Source organism: Rhinopithecus bieti, unplaced genomic scaffold (assembly GCF_001698545.2).
Source record: "Rhinopithecus bieti isolate Rb0 unplaced genomic scaffold, ASM169854v2 scaffold_11163, whole genome shotgun sequence".
Classification (NCBI taxonomy): domain Eukaryota; kingdom Metazoa; phylum Chordata; class Mammalia; order Primates; family Cercopithecidae; genus Rhinopithecus; species Rhinopithecus bieti.
This window is the reverse complement of record NW_016806651.1, coordinates 72,279-93,405: the sequence shown is the minus strand read 5'-3', so window position 1 is coordinate 93,405 and position 21,127 is coordinate 72,279. Positions and strand designations below refer to the sequence as shown.

At 35.6% G+C, this 21,127-nt stretch overlaps 1 protein-coding gene across 1 annotated transcript in view; it reads right to left on the bottom strand.

Annotated features, from left to right (window-relative positions):
* LOC108532989 (dynein heavy chain 14, axonemal-like) overlaps positions 1-21,127 on the bottom strand; it is a gene marked incomplete at its 3' end in the record, with an annotated part of 46,627 nt that overhangs the window by 5,742 nt on the left and 19,758 nt on the right. Inside the window, exons 5-9 of the mRNA XM_017877305.1 lie at positions 18,237-18,468; positions 17,502-17,555; positions 15,621-15,766; positions 10,756-10,824; positions 9,935-10,121 (exon numbers count right to left, since the gene is read on the bottom strand). Of these exons, the coding sequence (XP_017732794.1) occupies positions 9,935-10,121; positions 10,756-10,824; positions 15,621-15,766; positions 17,502-17,555; positions 18,237-18,468 (688 nt within the window). The remainder of the gene's footprint in view (positions 1-9,934; positions 10,122-10,755; positions 10,825-15,620; positions 15,767-17,501; positions 17,556-18,236; positions 18,469-21,127) is intronic.

The window sequence follows — 21,127 nt, the reverse complement described above, 5'->3', positions numbered from 1 at the left end:
TTTTTTGAGATAGGGTCTCATTCTGTCTCCCAGGCTGGACTGCAGTGGCGCAATCTCAACTCACTGCAACCTCTGACCCCGGGTTCAAGCGATCCTCCTGCCTCATCCTCCCCAGTAGCTGGGATTACAGGCATGTGCCACCATGCCCCACTAATTTTTTGTATTTTTAGTATAGATAAGGTTTCACCATGTTGACCAGGCTTGTCTCAAACTCCTAACCTCAAGTGATCCATTAGGCTCGGCTTCCCAAAGTGCTGGGATTACAGGCATGAGCCACCGCACCTGGCCAATCAGTAGCATTTTTATATGCAATCAGAGAATAACCTGAAAAGAAATAAAAGTAATCCCATTTATAGTAGCTACACATAAAATTAAATACCTAGGAATTAACTCAAGAAGTGAAAGATCTCTATAATGAAAACTATAAAACAGTGAAATTGAAGAAGACAACAAAATGGAAAGATATTCCATGTTCATGGATTGCAAGAATCAATATTGTTAAAATGTTCATACTACCCAAAACAATCTACAGATTCAATGCAGTCCTATCAAAAAACAATGACATTCTTCACAGAAATAGAAAAAACAATTCTAAAATTTACACGGAATCACAAACAACCCAGAATAGCCAAAGCTATCCTGAACAAAAAGAACAAACTGGAGGAATCAAATTACCTTACTTCAAATTATACCTCAGAGCTATAGCAACCCAAATGGCGTGGTCTTGGCAGAGAAACAGACACACAGACCAATGGAAAAGACCAGAAAATAGACACAAAGACCAATATCCACATAGACCAATGGAACAAAACAGAAAACCCAGGAACAAATACACACACCTGTGGTGAAATCATTTTCAACAAAGGTGTCAGGAACATGCTTCAATAAATGGTGCTGGGAAAACTGGATATCCATATGCAGAAGAATGAAACTAGATCCCTATCTCTTGTCATATATAAAATCAAATAAAATGGATTTAAGTCTTAAATCTAAGACCTCAAATTATGAAACTATTAACAAGAAAACATTGGGGAAAATGTCTAGGACATTGATCTGGGCAAAAATTTCTTGAGTAACACCCCACAAGCACAGGCAACCAAAGCAAAAATGGGTAAATGGAAACACATCAAGTTAAAAAGCTTCTGCACAGCAAATGATGCAATCAACAAAGTGAAGAGACAACCCACAGAATGGGAGAAAATATTTACAAACTACCCATCTGACATGGAATTGGTAACCAGAATATATAAGGAGCTCAAACAACTCTATAGGAGCAAATCTAATAATCCAATAAAAAGTAGATAAAAGATTTGAATAGACATTCCTCAAAAGAAGACAGAAGACTTAGAAATGGCAAATGGGTAATGAAAAAGGTGCTCAAAATTATTGATCATCAGAGAAATACAAATCAGACTACAATGAGATATCCTCTCACCCCAGTTAAGACGGCTTATATCCAAAAGAGAGGCAATAACAAATGCTGGTGAGGACGTGGAGAAAAGGAAACCCTCATATATTGTGGTTGGAAATGTAAATTAGTACTACAACCACTACGGAGAACAGTTTGGAGGTTGGTCAAAAAAACTAAAAATAAAGCTATCATATTATCCAGCAATCCCACTGCTGGGTATATACCCCAAAGAAAGAAAATCAGATATCGAAGACATATCTGCATTCCATGTTTGTTGCAGTACTGTTCACAATAGCCAAGATTTGGGGGGCAACCTAAGTGTTCATCAACAAATGACTGGATAAAGAAAATGTGGTACTTACACACAAAAACACTATTCACCCATACAAAACAATGAGATCCTGTCATTTGCAACAACATGGATGGAACTGGTCATTATGTTAAGTGAAATAAGCCAGGCACAGAAAGACAAACATTGTATGTTCTCACTTATCTGTGCAACTTAAAAATAAAAACAATTAAACTTATGGAGATACAGAGTAGAAGGACGGTTACCAGAGGCTGGGCAGGGTAGTGGGGAAGTGGGAGGAAAGTGGGGATGGTTAATGTGCACAAAAAGAAAATAGAATGAATAAGACCTAGTATTTGATATCACAACAGGATGAGTACGAATATGAAAAATGACTATGAAATTCCTACATATCTGAACTTATGGTATATATAACTAAAGCAGCACTTAGAGGGAATTTGAAAATCTTATAAGCTTATATTAGTAAAAAGAAGAAGAAAACAAATGAATTAGACTTCTTACTAAAAAAGCTGGAAACAATAAAAACACAAAACCCAGAAGAATAAGGATATCTTAAAAGTTTAAAACAGATACCAAAGAGTTTGGGAACAGAAAAAGATATATTAAATGAATAGAAAGAAGGCTAGTTTTTTGAGAAAAAATAATATATCAGATAAACTGTTAGATGATGTAATCAAGGAAGAAAACACAAATTAGGAAAATAAGAAATGATTGAGCAAATAATCTCAGAAACATGAAACTGAAAGAATCTTAAGATAGTGGTTTGTTCAACTCTATATTTATATTTTAAAACTTGAATGAAATGGGAGTATCTGTCTTATCTAACAAAATTGACACTAGAAGAGACATAAATTTTGAATTCATAAATTTTAGATTTAATTTTACAGATTAGAACCATGAAAGAGCTTTCCTCTCATAACTCCTGGTCCAGATGGTTTTCAAGGGAGTCTTCCAAACTTTCCTACATCACCTAATGAATGGTCTTTCTGTGTGTGTAAGTTTTTCATGTGTGCTCAGAAATAATATGAATTCTGTGCTTGTTGTGTATAAAGTTATGTACATGCCCTATTAGTTGTATTTAAAGAACAAATAATTATGAAGTGGTTTGTTTTCTAAATAAATTTTAAAATTTTTTTTGAAGACAGGTTGGGTTTCAGGGAAAGGAATCAACATGTTTAATGGCCTGAGACCTGATAAAATCCTGGAAAAGTCAGAGAACAGAAGCTCAAGGTAGAAAGAACAGGGAAGAAAGGAAGAGACGGAGGAAGGAAGAACAGGATAGACTGAAAAAACAACCTGGTCCAGCAGATTGTGAAGGGCATTATATGCCAAAATACTTAATTTCAATTTTGTACTGCAGGCAACATTAATCCAACAGTTGCTTTGCTAACGTGATCAAATGTATATTTTAGGAAAACAACTCTGGTGGCCATATGGGAAAATGTTGGAATGCAGGGTGTGGCAGGAAGCTATGTAAAAATATTAACAAGAGACACTGAGTTCTTACCTAGACTAAGGCAATGACTGTGAGGCTATAGACATAAAAGAAACAACAAAGGGCTTTATCATTATAATATGTAATTTTAATAATTACAGAATATTTACAATTTAAGTTTTTTCATAACGCTGATCTAATTTGATTCTCTAGGCACTCTTTCAAAGTGGGAAGAACAGAAACTATTATCCTCATTTCAAAAGATGAAAAAATTGAGAAACAAAATATATAATGATCATCCTTGTCTAAAGGTACATGGTTCATTCTTATTTCCATTAGGACATAATATACTGAAAGCTCTTTTTTTCCCCAAGGGGCACTATATATCTCCAAGTGTTTTTATCCCCTCAATTACCACATGAATACAGAATTTAGGAAGAACTGTAATATTTTTAATCCACATCTAGTTTCTTAATTGATATTCCACATCCAAGTAAGAGGTGATGATTTTCAAAGGTCTTTTACCTCCAAGGCAAGTTGATTTACTTTTAAAACTGTCACTTCTGGAAAATATCTCCTATAATATTTTCAAAAAGTGGGACATCTTCAGAAGGACATTTTGGCAAACTAGCTTCTCTTATAGCCTCGATAACAATCAAGGTTTCATCTGCTTCAGAAAGACTGTCACTGGTATCACTTTAATGGTAGAAGAAAACAAACATAGAGAACAAATTAGCGAGTCTGCTTTGCAGACATTAAAGACCACTAACATACTTTTTTAGGGGTGGCTATTCCAATGTCCTTCCCTCCTCTCTCTCACTGGATAGCAGCCATATGGTTTGGGTGGAATTAATAAGATCCCCAGCTCCAGAAATAGGCTCTGACTGGTCTAGAACAATAAGAGCAACATCAATCTCCAGACACCGAATCAGGGAAAGGTACTGTATCAGCAAGGGTTTTTAGTTGCAAATAACAGAAATGAATTTAGGCTAATGTAAAATAAAAAAATAACACACTGATCTATTTAAAAATCTCTAGGAGGGCCAGAACTAGGCTTGCAAGCTATCCAGCTGGGAACAATGGCCAAAATCATCTACAGAACTGGCCTTATGAAAACATGTCTGTCATCATCAATGGATCCCGATAGCGGTGACTGTCATACCAACACATGACTGATGCTGGCACTAGAACTGTTCACTGCCTCTGCTATTTCTGGTAAATGGCTATAGCTACTGCCACTGCTGTCACCCTCAGCAGAATGGACTCTGTGTGTATCTATTTCTTTTTTCACTAGCTTCAGGTTCAGATTCTAATGCAGCTGTGTCTGACTTGCCAAGGTTGTATGTCAAAGCCAAAGTTACAAGAGAGTTTGGAAAATCAAGTATATGGCATAACAAATATTCACTAAAGTAACATAACCTCAGCTCTAGTCAATCAGTGTATCGCAGTCACTTGGACACAGTGACTCAAGGGTAGACAAGTGACGAGTCCACTCAGAGTAAAATTCAGGCCTTTAGTTCAGTAATATGGACAGCCCAGTTATTATTAGAAGGTGTCATGCCACCAAAAACGAAGCCAGCCTGAAAGCAAGCCAGTGTATAGAGGACTGCAGTACTGAGAATATCTCAGACAAATTAAACTGAAACCTTAGTCAAAGTGATCATACCCTGCTCCATCTCTGGATTTTCTGATGGGATAAAAACAACAGTTCCCTCTACTATTTAAGCCAAATTGAGTTTTCTGTTAATCTTAACAAAAGCTTACTGATATAAGTTATACTACATATGTTACTCTATAATAACAATATTTCACATACTAAACACTTCAGTATATATTGTATAAACATGTAATCAGAAGAAAAATAACTATACATGCTATGATACTATATTAGAGATAGAAAGGAAGAAAACTTCCCTGCAAAGGTGTCCAAACGTTTATCATTTCTTTGTGAGAACATTCAAAATCTTCTTTTCAGGTTATTTTGAAATATATAATACTGTTAACTACATATAGTCACCTTACACTGCAATAGAACTGAAAACATTCCTCCTATCTGTAATTTTGTACTCATTGTATTCCTATAACCACTCCATTATTACAATGGGAGAGTTATATTGGGTTGGAATTGACTTTAGTCATTTACATTTCCCTGAGAATACCTCGCTGAGCCTTTCTTCTGAATGTATTTTGGCAAAGAGAGGGCAAAAGTCCACTTGAAGTCAAAGGGAGGGGGCCACATCAGAATGGAAAAGGGTTCCAGACTTTATTGCTGGGTCCTAGGGAATGACAATGACCTTTTAATATTTGTTTTCAAGACAGATCTTGCTTTATCTTAAAGGAAAATGAAAAAAATCAGGGAAGACCAATATGTCTGGTAGTAGGGCAAGTGTTAAATATACATATGGAGAGAAAATAGCTTAAATAAAATATTATAATATTGTTACAATATGCTATTACAAAGGTAACACCTCATTAAAATATTACAAAAAAGAGTAATTTTGGAAATGGCATGCAAAATTACCAATGGGTCTATGTGTCATAGCTTAAGAATAAATAATGAAAGTTTTAATGTCAACATCTAACTAAAATTTAAGAATAAGATACCTAATGTAACCTTGTTGTACCCATTATGATTGTCTTCATGATACCACTTTTTTGGAATTAGTTGAGACCCATTTTGTGGCCCAATATTGTGGTAAGGACCATAAATCTTTTAAGTGTATACTTGAAGAGATGTTAATTCTCTAGATGTTACCAAGAAAATCTTTCCTACCACAAGGGTCTTGGACTTAAGCTGTTGTATAATTAGTTTGTTTTCTAAACAAAAAGATTTGGAAAATTATTTTAAAGGAAAGAGGGAGAAAACTGCTTCTTTCCCTTAAAAGAAAAAAAATGCCCCCTACAAAGGCACATTCACTTTTTAATCCCCAGAATCTGAATATTATTTAATATGGCAAAAGAGGTGATTGAGAATTTTAAGAGGAGTTTATCCTAGAGTATCCAGATGTAAATAAAATCACATGTATCCTAATAAGAGACAAAGAGATGCAGGGACACACAGAGGAGTCGGTGATGTGACGACGTGTTTACCTTTGAGTCACTGTGTCCAAGTAACTAGAGCTAAGGTTATATAACTTTAGTGACTATTTGAAAACGTTAGGTTTCCTGTAATTTGAAGGAACAATAACAGATTAGAGTGCTGTGGTCATAAGCCAGGAAATGCAGGCAACCACCAGAAGCTGGAGGAGGCAAGAAATGGAATCTGCCCAAGAGTCTCTGGAGAGAAAGCAGCCCTACCCACAACCTGGATGTCAGACTTCTGGCCACAGGTCCTGTGAGGAAATACTTTTCTGTTATTTTAAGACACAACTTTGTCTTAATTTTATAAGGCAGCCCAAGGATATTAATACACTGCTTTCTGTTTTAATTTAAACACCCTGAAAGTATATTTGAGAATTAACATTAAGTTCTTCCAACATGATCTAGAAAGAAAAAGTAGAAATAAAAGGGAGGGATGAATTACTATGCTAGGGAAATGAGACAAATTTGTAGTATTCTTGGGTGGCTAAGAAATATGGTCAGAGGCCTTAGGAAGAATAGGGTGGGACAGAAGGAAAGGAAGGGACAGGGAAGGGAAGAGGAAACAGGTAAGAACAATACTTATTATTTTGGTGTCAAGAAGGGCGAAGAAACTTTTAAAAAGCAAAATTGTCTAATATTAATTTTTTGGTTGTTCACTGTGCTTTACTCTGATAACAAAAAATTCATCAACCCTCTTAAAATATAGTCATCTTCATACAATTACATGGCTTCTGTGGTGCTTTAAAGGAATCAAAGAAATGGAGCTGTCACATTTAGGGCAGCACAGACTAGAGAGAGAAGGGAGCTGCTTTCAGTGGTAGGAGACAGTTTCCTGTATACTGGAAATGGAAACTCTAATTGAAGGGTGCCCATGAGAACTTTAGATTTTCTTTCATTTGAAGGCAATCAAGTGCTTTGAATGGAGAGCAGTACTACTTTCACTGGAATACTTATGTAAAGAACTAGGTGACTATAGGACTATAAAATCCAGAGGACTTGAGGACATCAGGGAGCTATACTTGAGTTTCATATATGAGTGCTATTTATCTTTATTAAAAAATCATAAAACATTTAACAACAGACACCTATTTACATGCCATCAATATGATACAGGCCATTTTGCAATATATGACTCAGTTCTTTTATTTTTAAGAAATAAATTATTACAGCTTTATCCCCTATCTTTTGCTCTCTTTTTTTATTACATGTGTATGTATCTGTAAGCAATCCATATTATTATGTTTTAAAAGGGAAACAGTTAACAAGTTGATATATCCTTTTGCAACATATTTATCTTTTTATTTCATTTTAAATAGGCAGTACAAGAATATAGCCCCAATCATACCAATATGAAAAGGTATATCTTGTCCCTTTCTACCCAGAAAGGAAAAAGCATGTCTGCTTCCCTATAGTTTCACCAAGGTTTTGCCCAACTTTATATTTTTGCCCATCTGTTAAGTGAAAAACAGAATTTCAGTGTCATTTTAATTTGCATTCTTTCATTATGAGTGGGGTTGAGCGTACTTTCATATACTTAAGGCACTTTTATATTTCTTTTTCCAAGAACTATCTGTTGATGTCCTTTGCCCATTTTCCTATTGATTTTTTCCCCAAATGTTTAGAAAATCTTTATATATTAAGAGGATAAGCTATGTGTAATATGAGTTACAATTTTTTCACTAGTTTATCAATTGTCTTTTGACTTCAAAAAACATACTTTTGACCATTTATAAATCTTTTCTGTTGTGGATTCTAGATTTAGAGTCTTAGTTTTAAAGATCTTCCATACTCCAAGAACAAAGGACATTTGTTCTTCAAATACATTTAAATTTTTTACATTTAAATTATTTTATCCTTTTAGAGTTAATCCTAGTAAATGATGTGGACAATGGTTCCAACTTGATCTTTATCCTGATGGCTGTTTAGTTTTCCCAAAAGCATTCATTAAAAAGTCTATTCTTCCCCATGGATTTATGATATAATAAATGCCCAAAGCATATAGTTCTATTTTTGGACTTTCTATACTGTTCCAAGGGTTTGCTTTTCTACTCATGAGCCAGTACCACAGTGTTTTAGTTATTGAAGCTTTGTTATATGTCTTAATACATAAAGGGATATCTCCCCTTCATTGCTCTTGCTTTTTAACATTTTTCTAGCTAGTCTCATTTTTCCATGTGAACTTTAGGACCTGCTTGCCTAAAAACAAGCAAATTAACAAACTAAATATCCTTTTAATATTTTACTGAGATTGCATTTCCATTTGTAAATTAATGTTTAGAGTATTTAAATCATTATGATGTTAAGTCCTTTAAGATGTTATGATTTTATTAATGTGGTATATTATTTCATTTAAATACATTTTCATTTCTTTCAATCCTGTTTTAAAGTTTTCCTCATTTGAGTTTTACACATTTTCACATAGGTATATTCATATAGGCTTTACATTTCTCTTTGAGTTATTGTTCTTCTAAATAAGGTCTTTTGTTCCATTGTATCTTTTATTATGTAAAACACTTTTTTTTTTTTTTTTTAAAGAATAGGTTCTCTATTGGGAAAAAGTACTCTGATTTTGTGCATTTTTTCTTACTCTTCTTTCATATTCTTAAATAATCTCTGCCTTACTTTACTATGACAGTCTAGGGGACTCCCTGTTTTAACTTGGCATCATCACCTGTAATTCTACAAACTATTTTCCCAGCAATATACAACTGCCCTTTGACCTAAAAATTCAAGATTCAACTGACCATTTAAACTCCCGTTTCTTCGTTCCAGCCATTATTAAAACTATCTTCAGAGATCTCAAGCCAAAATTATAATGATCCTATCAAACATTAAAATATTTGAATTATTAAAGTTTCTAAAGAAAAAATGTGAAAACAAACGCATACAGTATATAGATAAATTACAGGTAATCTATGCTATGCAGGGAAACAGTGATATGAATCCAAAAAACCCTTGGTTATACTGCTAATGCTCTCATTTATCTCCCAGAGTGATGCTCCTAAAGTCTCACTCTTAAAGACTAACAAATATTAAAGGTGTTAAGAAATATCAGTATCTGAATTAAGTTTTCTCTGAACTAGAATGAGATAAATTGAAAGAAAATTAAAAGAGGAGGACTTTTGGAGAAAATGTGGTTAGCTGTCCAAACCATTTTGCATTAGCAACAAATACTCTGGCATATGCTAGAACAATAATTGTCAAAGTGTAGAACCTAGATCAGCAGCATCAGTAACAGTTTAGAACTTGTCTGAAACACAAATTCTCGAACCCCACACCAGATGTACAGAATTAGAAACTCGGGAGTAAGGCCCAGCATTTTGTGTTTTAACTAATCCTCCAAATGATTCTGGTATACAATAAAGTTTGAGAATAATTGCTCTAGCTATTAACTTCCTTGTATGGAAAAAAGTAGTCCGTAATTTAAAAATAACAAATGCTCAATCACTCTTTCCAGATCTTGGAGGAAAGACTTAGAATCTTGAATGATTTTACAGTTTGCCTTACACGAAGCTCATACATGGACTTTACATGTTGACGGAAATTCTAGTTCCATTATTTTGATGTGTTGATAGGAATTCTAGCTCCATTCTTTGGTATAGTCCCAGGTCATCCCTGGACCAATACCAGAAAAGTATTACTTAAAGTTATTTTTATATAATCACTTCTAAATATTTTGAGAAAAGTAGCTATTTACCTGTTGTGAGAGTTGTTTGCGTGCTAATTCATAAAGGTTAGTTAACTTTCCAGAGAGTGACTTTGCAGATTTGAAACCAAATGAAAATAATATTATTTCAGCAATCATTTGATAATGGGGCACCATCATTGCCACTGGGCGAAACAGAGATTTTAAGTTATCTGGGAGCTCTACTCCACCTTTGTATCTGAAAAGGAAAAGAACAACAAACAATAAAAACACCACTTTTCAATTTTTCAAATAAGGAATCACATACTTTTCCCCAAAATAATCATATTGGTGTTCTATGTGACCTTTATCTGAAAATTAGTTTATAAGATAGTTTTCATTGTAACTTTCATCTTACAGAGCTTCCTGGTTTATCATATTTTCTTCCTGTTCCTCCTCCCACAATTTACCTCATATTAGTTCCCTCTGATTCTCTGGACTATTACAGCATTCAATCAGATATTTACTGAATCTGCCCAACCTCCACTCCCTGCAACCACTATTGTCTTATTCCTCCTGCCACTCTCATCAGATGTTTTTCTGCCTGTGTCCTCTTTGTGAAAAACTGCTGACCCTTTTTCCTTTCTCTCTGGGTATTCATGAAGTAAAAATATGTCTTCATCAGCAGCTTAATGAATGTGAGATTATCCTTATCCATATGAACAGGTGCAGAGTGCAGCTGTTCATAAATGGTGTGGGGAATGGAAGTGTTCAGAGGATGATGGAGGCAGATGCATGGACAGATGCAAATGTCAAGCAACTCCATCTGTAGATAAGACTTAAGAAAATGATTTTTGTCTGTGTCTGTTCCCACTATATTCACTGATACTCACCTGGGATTCATGGTGATAAATACTGCACAAGACATATTGATGCGAATTTCTTTTCCTTCCAGTACAAACCTAAAAGACATTATAGTATTCATCACTAGCACTGTTTTCTCTAGTCCAAAGTATGTTAAAACTATAAGTGAGTTTGGAAACTTTATTAAGGCTGTGTTACATTTAAATGCAAACAGAGCACACTGGAAAAAACAATGGTGAGAGAAAAAAGAAGAAATAGGAGGCTCATGCTGAGCCAAAGTTGTCACCCCTGCTGGGATTCAGATGTATTTGATCACGTCCAAAGATGTTTCTGGGACCTGAGGCTGGAAAATACCTAGCTGAATGAATTGACTTACATAGTAAAAGGAACCTGGGGAAACTCTTAGGGAAGAAAAGAGCTCTGCCTGGAAGATATAGTAGAACACAGAATGGGGCACAACACAGACATCCTGCTTCAGCATGGAACACAGCCTGTCTCCCAAGTGTCCCTAGCCTGTTTAAAAACTCTGGGACCACTATGAGATAGAATGCTTGGCACGAACATCAGTGTCCTACAATCAGCACCAGTGGTAGAGACAATAGGAGAAATCCTATAGTGATTTCTTGGACAGCTGATACCAAAGAGGGTGGTCAAAACAGGAAAACAATTGGGACAAAACATAGGGGAACTCACTGGACATAAATGGGGAAAACTTTGTAGAGGCTTAGGTGTAGCAAAGAGTCTGTGAAATGTTACTGTGACTGCCCCCCCACAACTATATCCACAGATTTATGAGTCCTATAATACTAGCTTTAACAGTTTGAACAAAATCCATGAGAGGACAGCCACAAGTTAGTATCCATTAGCTTGTATTAAAAATATTAGATTATAATACAATTTTATATGTCCATAAATCGTATGAGTACTAAAATTACCTAAAGAGAAAAAATTTTTGCTTTTATTACTGAACGTTAGCATTACTAATAAATACTGTTATTACAGAGCTTTTCAATAAAAGCACATTAATTCAGAGTAATAAGACAAGAGGGCTCTTCAGGTGTGTGGCCAGTATACCCACTTTGCTTTTTATCTCGCTGGGCATGGTGGCTCATGCCTGTAATTCCAGCACTTCGGGAGGCTGAGGCGGGCAGATCACACTGAGGTCAAGAGTTCAAGACCAGCCTGGCCAACATGGTAAAACCCCACCTCTACTAAAATACAAAAATTAGCCGGGCGTGGTGGTGCCACCTGTAATACCAGCATAAGAATTGTTTGAACCTGGGAGGCAGAGGTTGCAGTAAGCTGAGATCATGCCACTGGACTCCAGCTTGGGCAACAGAGTGAGACGTCTGCCTTAAAAAAATAAAATGTATGTGGAAACAAATACCTATAACCATCAGGTAATATTATGAACACCTCTAGGCACACAAACTAGAAAATCTGGAAGAAATGGATAAATTCCTAAACATACATACTCTCCCAAGGCTGAACAGAAAGAAGTTGAAGCCCTGAACAGACCAATAACGGACTCCAAAATGTAATCAGTAATAAATAGCCTACCAACCAAAAAAAGCCCAGGACCGAACACATTCACAGCCAAATTCTATCAGATATACAAAGAAGAGCTGACTGGTACCATTCCTACTGAAAATATTCTAAAAAATTGAGGAGGGACTCCTCTGTAACTCATTCTATGGGAACAGCATCACCCTAACACTAAAACCTGGCAAAGACAAAATAACAACAAAAAACTTCAGGCCAATATCCTTCATGAACATCAATGAAAGAATCTTCAACAAAATACTGGCAAATCGAATCCAGCAGCATATCAAAAAGCTTATCCACCACTATTAACTAAGCTTTATGCCTGGGGTGCAAGGTTGGTTCAATATATGCAAATCAATAAATATATTCATTACATAAACAAAACTAAAGACAAAAAAAAACACATGATAATCTCAATAGATGCAGAAAAGGCTTTTGATATAATTCAACATCCTTCATGTTAAAAACTCTCAATAAACTAGGTATTGAAGGAACATACCTCAAAATAATGAGTCATTTATGACAAACTCACAGCCAACACCAATAATGAGTCATTTATGACAAACTCACAGCCAACACCATACTGAATGGGTAAAAACTGGAAGCATTTCCCTCGAAAACTGACACAAGACAAGTATGCCCTCTCTCACCACTCCTATTCAACATAGTCTTGGAAGTCCTGGCCAGAGCAATCAGGCAAGAGAAAGAAAGGGCATCCAAATAGGAAGAGAGGAAGTCAAACTATCCCTTTTTGCAGATGCCATGATTCTGTATCTAGAAAAACCCATCGTCGTGGCCCAAAAGCTTCTTTCAGTGAGGTCTCAGGATACAAAATCAATGCACAAAAATCACTAGCATTCCCACACACCAACAACAGCCATGCCAAGAGCCAAATCAGGAACACAATCTCATTCACTGTTGCCACAAAAACAATAAAATACCTAGGAATACAGCTAACCAGGGAGGTGAAAGATCTCTTCCAAGGAAAACTACAAAACACTGATCAAATGGAAAATGGGAAAACATTCCATTCTTATGGACAGGAAGAATCAATATTGCTAAAATGACCATACTGTCCGGTGTAATTTATAGATTCAATGCTATTCCTATCAAACTACCAATGACATTTTAATTCACAGAATTAGAAAAAACTATTTTACAATTCATATGAAACCAAAATGAGTCTGAAAAGCCAAGGCAATCCTAACCAAAAAGAATAAGGCTGGAAGCATCACATTACCCAACTTCAAACTATATTACAAGGCTACAGTTACCAAAACAGCATGGTACTGGTACAAAAAACAGGCACATAGACCAATGGAACAGAATCGAGAGCCCCAAAATAAGGCTGCACACATACAACCATCTGATCTTTGACAAACATGACAAAAGCAATGGAGAAAAGACTCCCTATTCAACAAATGATGCAGAAGATTGAAACTGGGCCCCTTCCTTTCACCATATACAAAAATCAACTCAAGATGGATTAAAGACTTAAATGTAAAACCCAAAACTATAAAAACCCTGGAAGACAACCTAGGCAGTACCATTTTGGACATAGGAACAGGCAAAGATTTCATGATGAACTCTTTCAATTGACAAAAGCAACTGCAACAAAAGCAAAGATTGACAAATGGGATCTAGTTAAACTAAGGAGCTTCTGCAAAGCAAAAGAAACCATCAACAGAGTAAACAGACAACCCGTAGAATGGAAGAAAATTTTTGCAAATTATGCATCTGACAAAGGCCTAATATCTAGAATCTAAAAGCAACTTTAACAAACTTACAAGCAAAAAACAAACAACTCTATTAAAAAGTGGGCAAAGGACATGAAGGGAGACTTCAAAAGAAGACATATATGCAGGCAACAAACATACGAAAAGAAAGCTCAGGCTGGGCGCAGTGGCTCACGCCTGTAATCCCAGCACTTTGGGAGGCCAAGGAGGGTGGATCACAACGTCAGGAGTTTGAGACCAGCCTGACCAATGTGGTGAAACCCCATCTCTACTAAAAATACAAAAATTAGCCAGGCATGGTGGCGCATGCCTATAATCCCAGCTACTCAGGAGGCTAAGGCAGGAGAATTGCTTGAACCCGGGAGGCGGAGGCTGCAGTGAGTTGAGATTGTGCCATTGCACTCCAGCCTGGGCAACAGAGTGAGACTCCGTCTGAAAAAAAAAAAAAAAAAAAAAAAAAAAAGCTCTATGTCACTGCTCATTAGAGAAAAGCAAACCAAAACCACAATGAGACACCATCTCACACCAGTCAGAATGGCTATCAAAAAATAACAGGTGCTCGCAAAGTTGTGGAGAAAAAGGAACACTTATACACTGTTGGTGGGAGTATAAATTAGTTCAATTATTGTGAGAGGCAGTGGGGCGATTCCTCAAAGACCTAAAAACAGAACTACCATTTGACCCAGCAATCCCATTACTGGCTATATACCCAAAGGAATACAAATTGTTCCATCATAATGACACATGCTGGCGTATGTTCATTGCAGCATTATTCACAATAGCAAAGACATGGATTCAACACAAATGCCCATCCATGGTAGACTGGATAAAGAAAATGTGATACATATATCATGGAATACTATGCAGCCATAAGAAAGAATGAGATCATGTCCTTTGCAGGAACATGGATGGAACTGGAGGCCACTATCCAAAGCAAATTAATGCAGAAGTAGAAAACCAAATACCTCATGTTCTCACTTGTTTGTGGGAGCTAAGTGATGAGAACACATGGGCTTACAGTGAGGAACAACTGATACTGGGGCCTACTGGAGGGTGGAAGGTGGGAGGAGGGAGACAATCTGAAAACTTTACTAGTGGGTACTAGTTCATACCTGGCTGATGAAATAATCTGTATAACAAATCCCCGTGATACCAGTTTACCTATATAACAAATCTGCACATGTGGCCCTGAACTTAAAATAAAGGTTTTAAAAATGTGGAAATAAAAAAAAGCAGCATTTGTTTGGGTTCTTCAAATGCAATATTCTAAGATAAAAAGATAATATGAGAATTTAAGCTGAAAAAATAATTAAAATATATTTGCATCAGTGTCCTGGTAGCTCAGGAGACTGTTCCAAAGCTTGGGCAAGAATTTGGATACCTCTAAGCTGGCCTGAAAATTAGAGTTATAAATATATTCACATTATTTGCCAAGTAATGGAAACATTCAAGACAACTGCCATTCCTTTTGATGTGTGCTTTAAAACACACACACACACACACACCTGAAAGACCTAAATACTTATTGGGGAAAAATATTTAACAATAATTAACTAAACAGTAAGTGTGCATCAGATTTCAATTCAAAAGGCTTAAACACATTCAACAAGTACCTGGCAGAATAGTTGTCTTTTGCAGCCTTAATTGTTAGGATCTGTGAGGCAATGACAGAGAGAACTTCCAAATCAATTAGATTGAATTCATCGAAACAACTCCAAGCTCCTGACTGAACTAGTCCAAAGAAGAATTTTCTCACTATCTTAAAAAAAAAAAAAAAAAAAGATTGATTAGTAAAATTATTATAATGGTGAGAAAATTTACTGGGATGTTAATTTGTACATGTTCTCCCCATGCTACCCAAACCAAGCAAAGGCCTTTTGCGTTTCCCCCTTCTAGGCATTTTTATAGGGTTGAAAGCAGCAGCTGCTTAGATGCTAGACAAGTCAACTACTCTGTCTTTCCCTTCTAAAAGCCCAAACACTCAGCAGAGCAAACTCTGATCCTCACAGGGACCGTGAAGACAGGGCTACAGCTTCTTACGGATTGTACAGAGATGCACCAGACCCCTCCCTGGACAGCCATTTCCCTCAAAGAGCTGCACCCTGAGGCAGAGTCTTCAGAACAACTTTCTGGCAGATGGGCGTAAAGTGTGTGAATCTGGGGCTGCCTTTTCTGGATCAGGCAAAGATGCTTTATGGCTTAGTGGCAGGCAGCTGGTGGACAATGCAAAAGACTGAACCACAGGCCCAGATAAGGCAAGACTGCAGCAGGCCCAGCTAAACCACGCAGCTGCTGCTGGGCTTCTGCCACTTGCCAGAGTGCAGGCCCAGGCTGGCCAGGTGCACCCAGTGCTCTGTGAGAGGCTGAAAGTCTGGGATTGAAATCTATTGGTTTGTAAATGTTAGCAACTAAAACAAAGCAACAAAACAAACAAAAATATTAACAGGTCTAACTTCTGTGGGCTGAATGCAAGTTGAGGGATGCCTGAAATCTATTGCTAGGCATGGCAAAGAGGAAAGGAAGTGGGAATGGGAACGAGTAAGAGAGAGCCTCATACCGAGAAGGATATAGAAGATGGTTCCTTCCACTGAGCAGCAGGAATCAGATCTTGTCTTAATTTAAAATTTTGGTATTTTGTTCATGGGACCTTTGGGGGCATTAATTTTGACTTTTAAAATATTGCATTAAATATTATTTATCTTAATTAGCAGGCTTTTTGGCCTCACTCATGTGGAGCCCTCATAGGCCCCACTGCTGGTTTCCAGGAAGGAGGCAAGAGTCTATTTGGTAAGTACCTTAAAAATAATAATTGATCAGCTTATTTATGTTGATATTTTTAATGTACTAAATGAGCACAAATTGGAAATGCAGGATCTCAGAGGTAACGTGCTTTGAACACAGACAAAATGACAGCAATAAAATGTATAATGTTTGAACTTAACATGCAAAACAAATTGCAGTATTTTGAAACTTTGAGTAGATTTGTAAGAGACATATTTCATAATGTTATGAGATATGTCAGATAATGTGCAAACAAAACAAGACTGACATGAACTTGTAATCATCATCTATATAAACTCTCAAATATTTGTGTTAATCATAATCTTGTCTTAATTATTACCTTTTCAGTAAATAAATGTATGGGGTTAGGACTTAAAATAAATGTTAATAAAGCAGTACTCTTAATAGTTTTATATATTCGTGTTCCACGTAAGATTTTTTTATTGAAAAGAATCCAACTGTTGAAAAGTTTGAAAACCACTGTCTTAAGGAGTAGTTCACCTGAATAAAAGCAACGTATATAATGTTTTAAATTTCTATTATATTCTAGGTTTCTAGTCCATTAGTTTAAAAGAAATAATAGCATTTAAAGTTCTGTTAATACCTCATGTTTGCCACAGATAAATATTTTTCTTGTTCTTTTATTCTTCAATGAATTGTTTTATGTTTTATGTGTACAATATTTCTTCCTGACACATATGTTTAAGCTTTACCTTATAATCCAGATCCTCAAAACAGTTGAAGACCACACAATGTTTGCCTAAGGACTGGGAAACAAAAATATTTTAATATCTTTCTTGAATTATGACACAAAATACTAATGTTAAAACTGCGTGAGTAATAAAATGTCTATGTTTTGAGAAAACTTTTGCAAGATGGAGATGAATTAAAATCAAATTTAGAGATTCACAAAACTCAACATAATAGTATAAATGTAGATATACTGTTACAGTTCAGTTGATTAGTTTATAGAGCATTAAGGTCATGTTTTTACATAAATCTATGAATAAAAAACTATGAAAAAATTCTAGGTTACAAACTATATCCTCTGCTTTCATCAGTAACTACTACTGCTTTTCTCTCTCTGTCTCTCTCTCTTTCTGTCTCTGTCCCTCTCAGTCTCACTTTCTCTCTCTCTCTGTCACACACACACACACACACACACACACACACACACACACATAATGATATTAATCATTCACATGTTAGTAAAGTAGTATTCCAACTGAATAAAAAGCATATGTTGGCTTATTGAGATTCTAAGCTCCAGCACACAATAGGCATTCAAAACATCATTGATGAATTAATTATATGTGAATTAATGAATGTGCTTGTTAATGCAATGAACATCTTAATAGCAGGAATGGTGTAAATTTAAGATACCATGAAAATTTGTGTGACAGAAAAGAAAAAAAGAAGTTTTTATTCTGGATAGAGAAACCACTTACTTTTGCCAGATCTTTGACAGTCTCAGTTTTTCCTGTACCAGCTGGACCAGCAGGACAGCCTCCTAGATTCAAGTGTAGTGCTTCCATGAGAGTTAACCAGCATCGGTCTGTGAGAGGTGTAATAACCAATCTTGAGGTACAGCCCAAGTACTCATAGCCATAAGTAAAGCTGGCATTTCCTTGAGATACATAGCACAATTTTTGTTTTTCATTCCATTTATATTGCAAATGTCTGAAAACAAAATTTTAAATGTTCATATTATTTGGTTAAATTATTTTTATTTTTTTCACATGCAGAAACAGAATCAGGATTTAAAATGGAGCATTGATTAAAAAAAAAAGTAAAAAATTAAAATCAAATGAGAGTGTGATATAAAACTCATCAATGACTGATCATATTAGGTATGAAATAGAACTGAAGAATACAAACATGTGAACACACTTCCCTCTGAGGCTAATGGCCTTGCTGATTATGCTGCTTTGGTGTGATGTCAATCCAAATGGGGGATTTATATAAGAATCATCCCTCTGAAGTTTATTATGGTTTCCAATAAGACTGTGATTGAAGATGATGTTTATCATAATCTGGATCCTTATTATGAGGGTACTTAAGAGAAATGCTATTTGTTCTATGTATCAAAACAAATTGAACTTTGTAGAAAATGATTTGCATTTATATCATGAGCACTGTGAATTGTGAATTGTGTAGCTAACCATAAATGTTCACCTGTAGAAGGTTTTGAGTTACAAAACCTTTGTGGTATGAAACCTTTGTGATATGAATTCTTGACTCTATTTTATATCCCAATTAGTGCTAACTCAATTCTCAAAATAAACACATTTGGGCACTACCAATGAAAAACTATCAAACAATATTTTGTAAATAATTTTACTTTTTTAAATATTAAAACATAGTCAGCGAAAACTCATTCCTACACATTTTTAATTGTTTAGTGCTGTTTTGATTTTGAATTACAAGTGGAGGCAGGCACAATATCTTTGCAGAATTTATTCATTAAAGCTCTTACACAGGCACTAGTTTTTGCCTTTGTTTGCCTTTCTTCACTCATTCCCCTCACTCTCAACGTATGCTATCATGTAGTAGTGTGCATATCCTTGTAAGCCCTTTTAAATCTTTTCTGGAACAACAGGGAATATTACAAAGAAATCTGGAAAAGTGAGTAAAATTTAAAATACATTTAAATTAAAATAAAAGAAAATTTAAAATTATAAGCAACTGCCTTGCAAAGTCTCAGATGGGAGAGCATATATCCATAAGAAAGAGAAAAGTATAATACTTGTGGAAGAAAATGTTTTTTAAAGAAGAAATTCTGTTATCCTAAAGACGAGTATTTGTTTTATGATTCAAGTAAAGTGCTAAATCATTATTTTGATAGCAAATCAATTTCCAGAGCCTTTGCTTTTCTATTAGTATTCCCTTAGAACAGAGCTTCTCAAACTTTCTCAGTTCACTGCACTCTTAGTAACTCAGTAATATTTTCATGATGACCCTAGACCAAAAGGAATATCAAACAGTTTCTTTTCTTAATTTCAGGTCCAAAACAGTTTAATAAGTATTTTTGTCTTAATGATTTAGTAGATTGCTTGAAACAAGGTACACAAATGAATTGAAAGAAAAAATTATTTCATTAAATGTTTTAAAAATTAAATTAATTTATTTGAGATGGAGTCTCGCTCTGTCACCCAGGTTGGAGTGCAGTGGCACGATCTCAGCTCACTGCAATCTCCACCTCCTGGGTTCAAGTGATTCTCCTGCTTTAGCCTTTGAGTAGCTGGGATTATAGGTGTGCACCATCATGCTTAGCTAATTTTTATTTTTAGTAGAGACAGGGTTTCACCATGTTGGCCAGACTGGTCTCCAACTCTGGACTTCAAGTGATCCACCGGCCTCAGCCTCCCAAAGTGCTGGGATTACAGGTGTGAGCCACCATGTCTGGCCTTATTTTGTTTTTAAATAACCAGTTACTTAGATATGCCTATTGTGTACTGCACCACTTATCAAACCTTGGGATCAGACTGGATACTGCCAATCTCATTTGCTACACTGATTTTCATGGGATACTTGCTTTTTATGAGAGCAACTGCCAAAACTTAGCTTTGCAGGGATAAGAAGTCACTGAAAGGTATGTAGCATGATCTGATGTTAAAACAGAACTATTTTGAGCTGTTAGTATGTTTGGTGTCTGACAGATGTTGTACATTGCTGTGATTCCCTCAAAAGGTTAAAATATCTTGCAGTGCCCTTGTGAATTGTCTATGGTGGCTTGGGATACCTTGGCACACAGTTTGGGAACTGTAGCCCTAAACTCAGACACTTACAAAGTCTTATCAGGATCTTCTCTTTTCCAGTTTACCTTTCTATATATGCTCTTCCTTTTTCATTTTCATTTTAAAAGAGTTAATAAAAGTAATAATGACGCACTAGACTTTTTTCCAGAGTAATGGTTCATTAACACAGTATATCCTCTTTGGCAATTAAGAAAGTATACATTTATGCTTTAATGAACATGTAAATATATATCAGATATAAAGTATTCAGATAAAATATAGTCAATAGTGGCCTCAGTTATATACTTAAGCCTCTGTCTACTTCTTTTTCTCGAGTTTAAAGGAGACTGTCATACCTAAAATCAGGACTTTTATGCTAACTGCAGAATTTATGCTAACCGTACATTTATTATCGGAGCTTGATGCTCAATCTCTTCTCACCAAAAGTGAGAATGGCTCTATTTTTCTATACTTTCATATTTTACTAATTGACTCCAGGTAGGAAGAAGGCAGTTTTGAGTTAGGGAGCTGGCTGGAAATGTTCTTCAGTTTGTTTCCCCTCAGTCTGTTCCAGAATTAACAGCACAGTGGAAAGAAGAGGC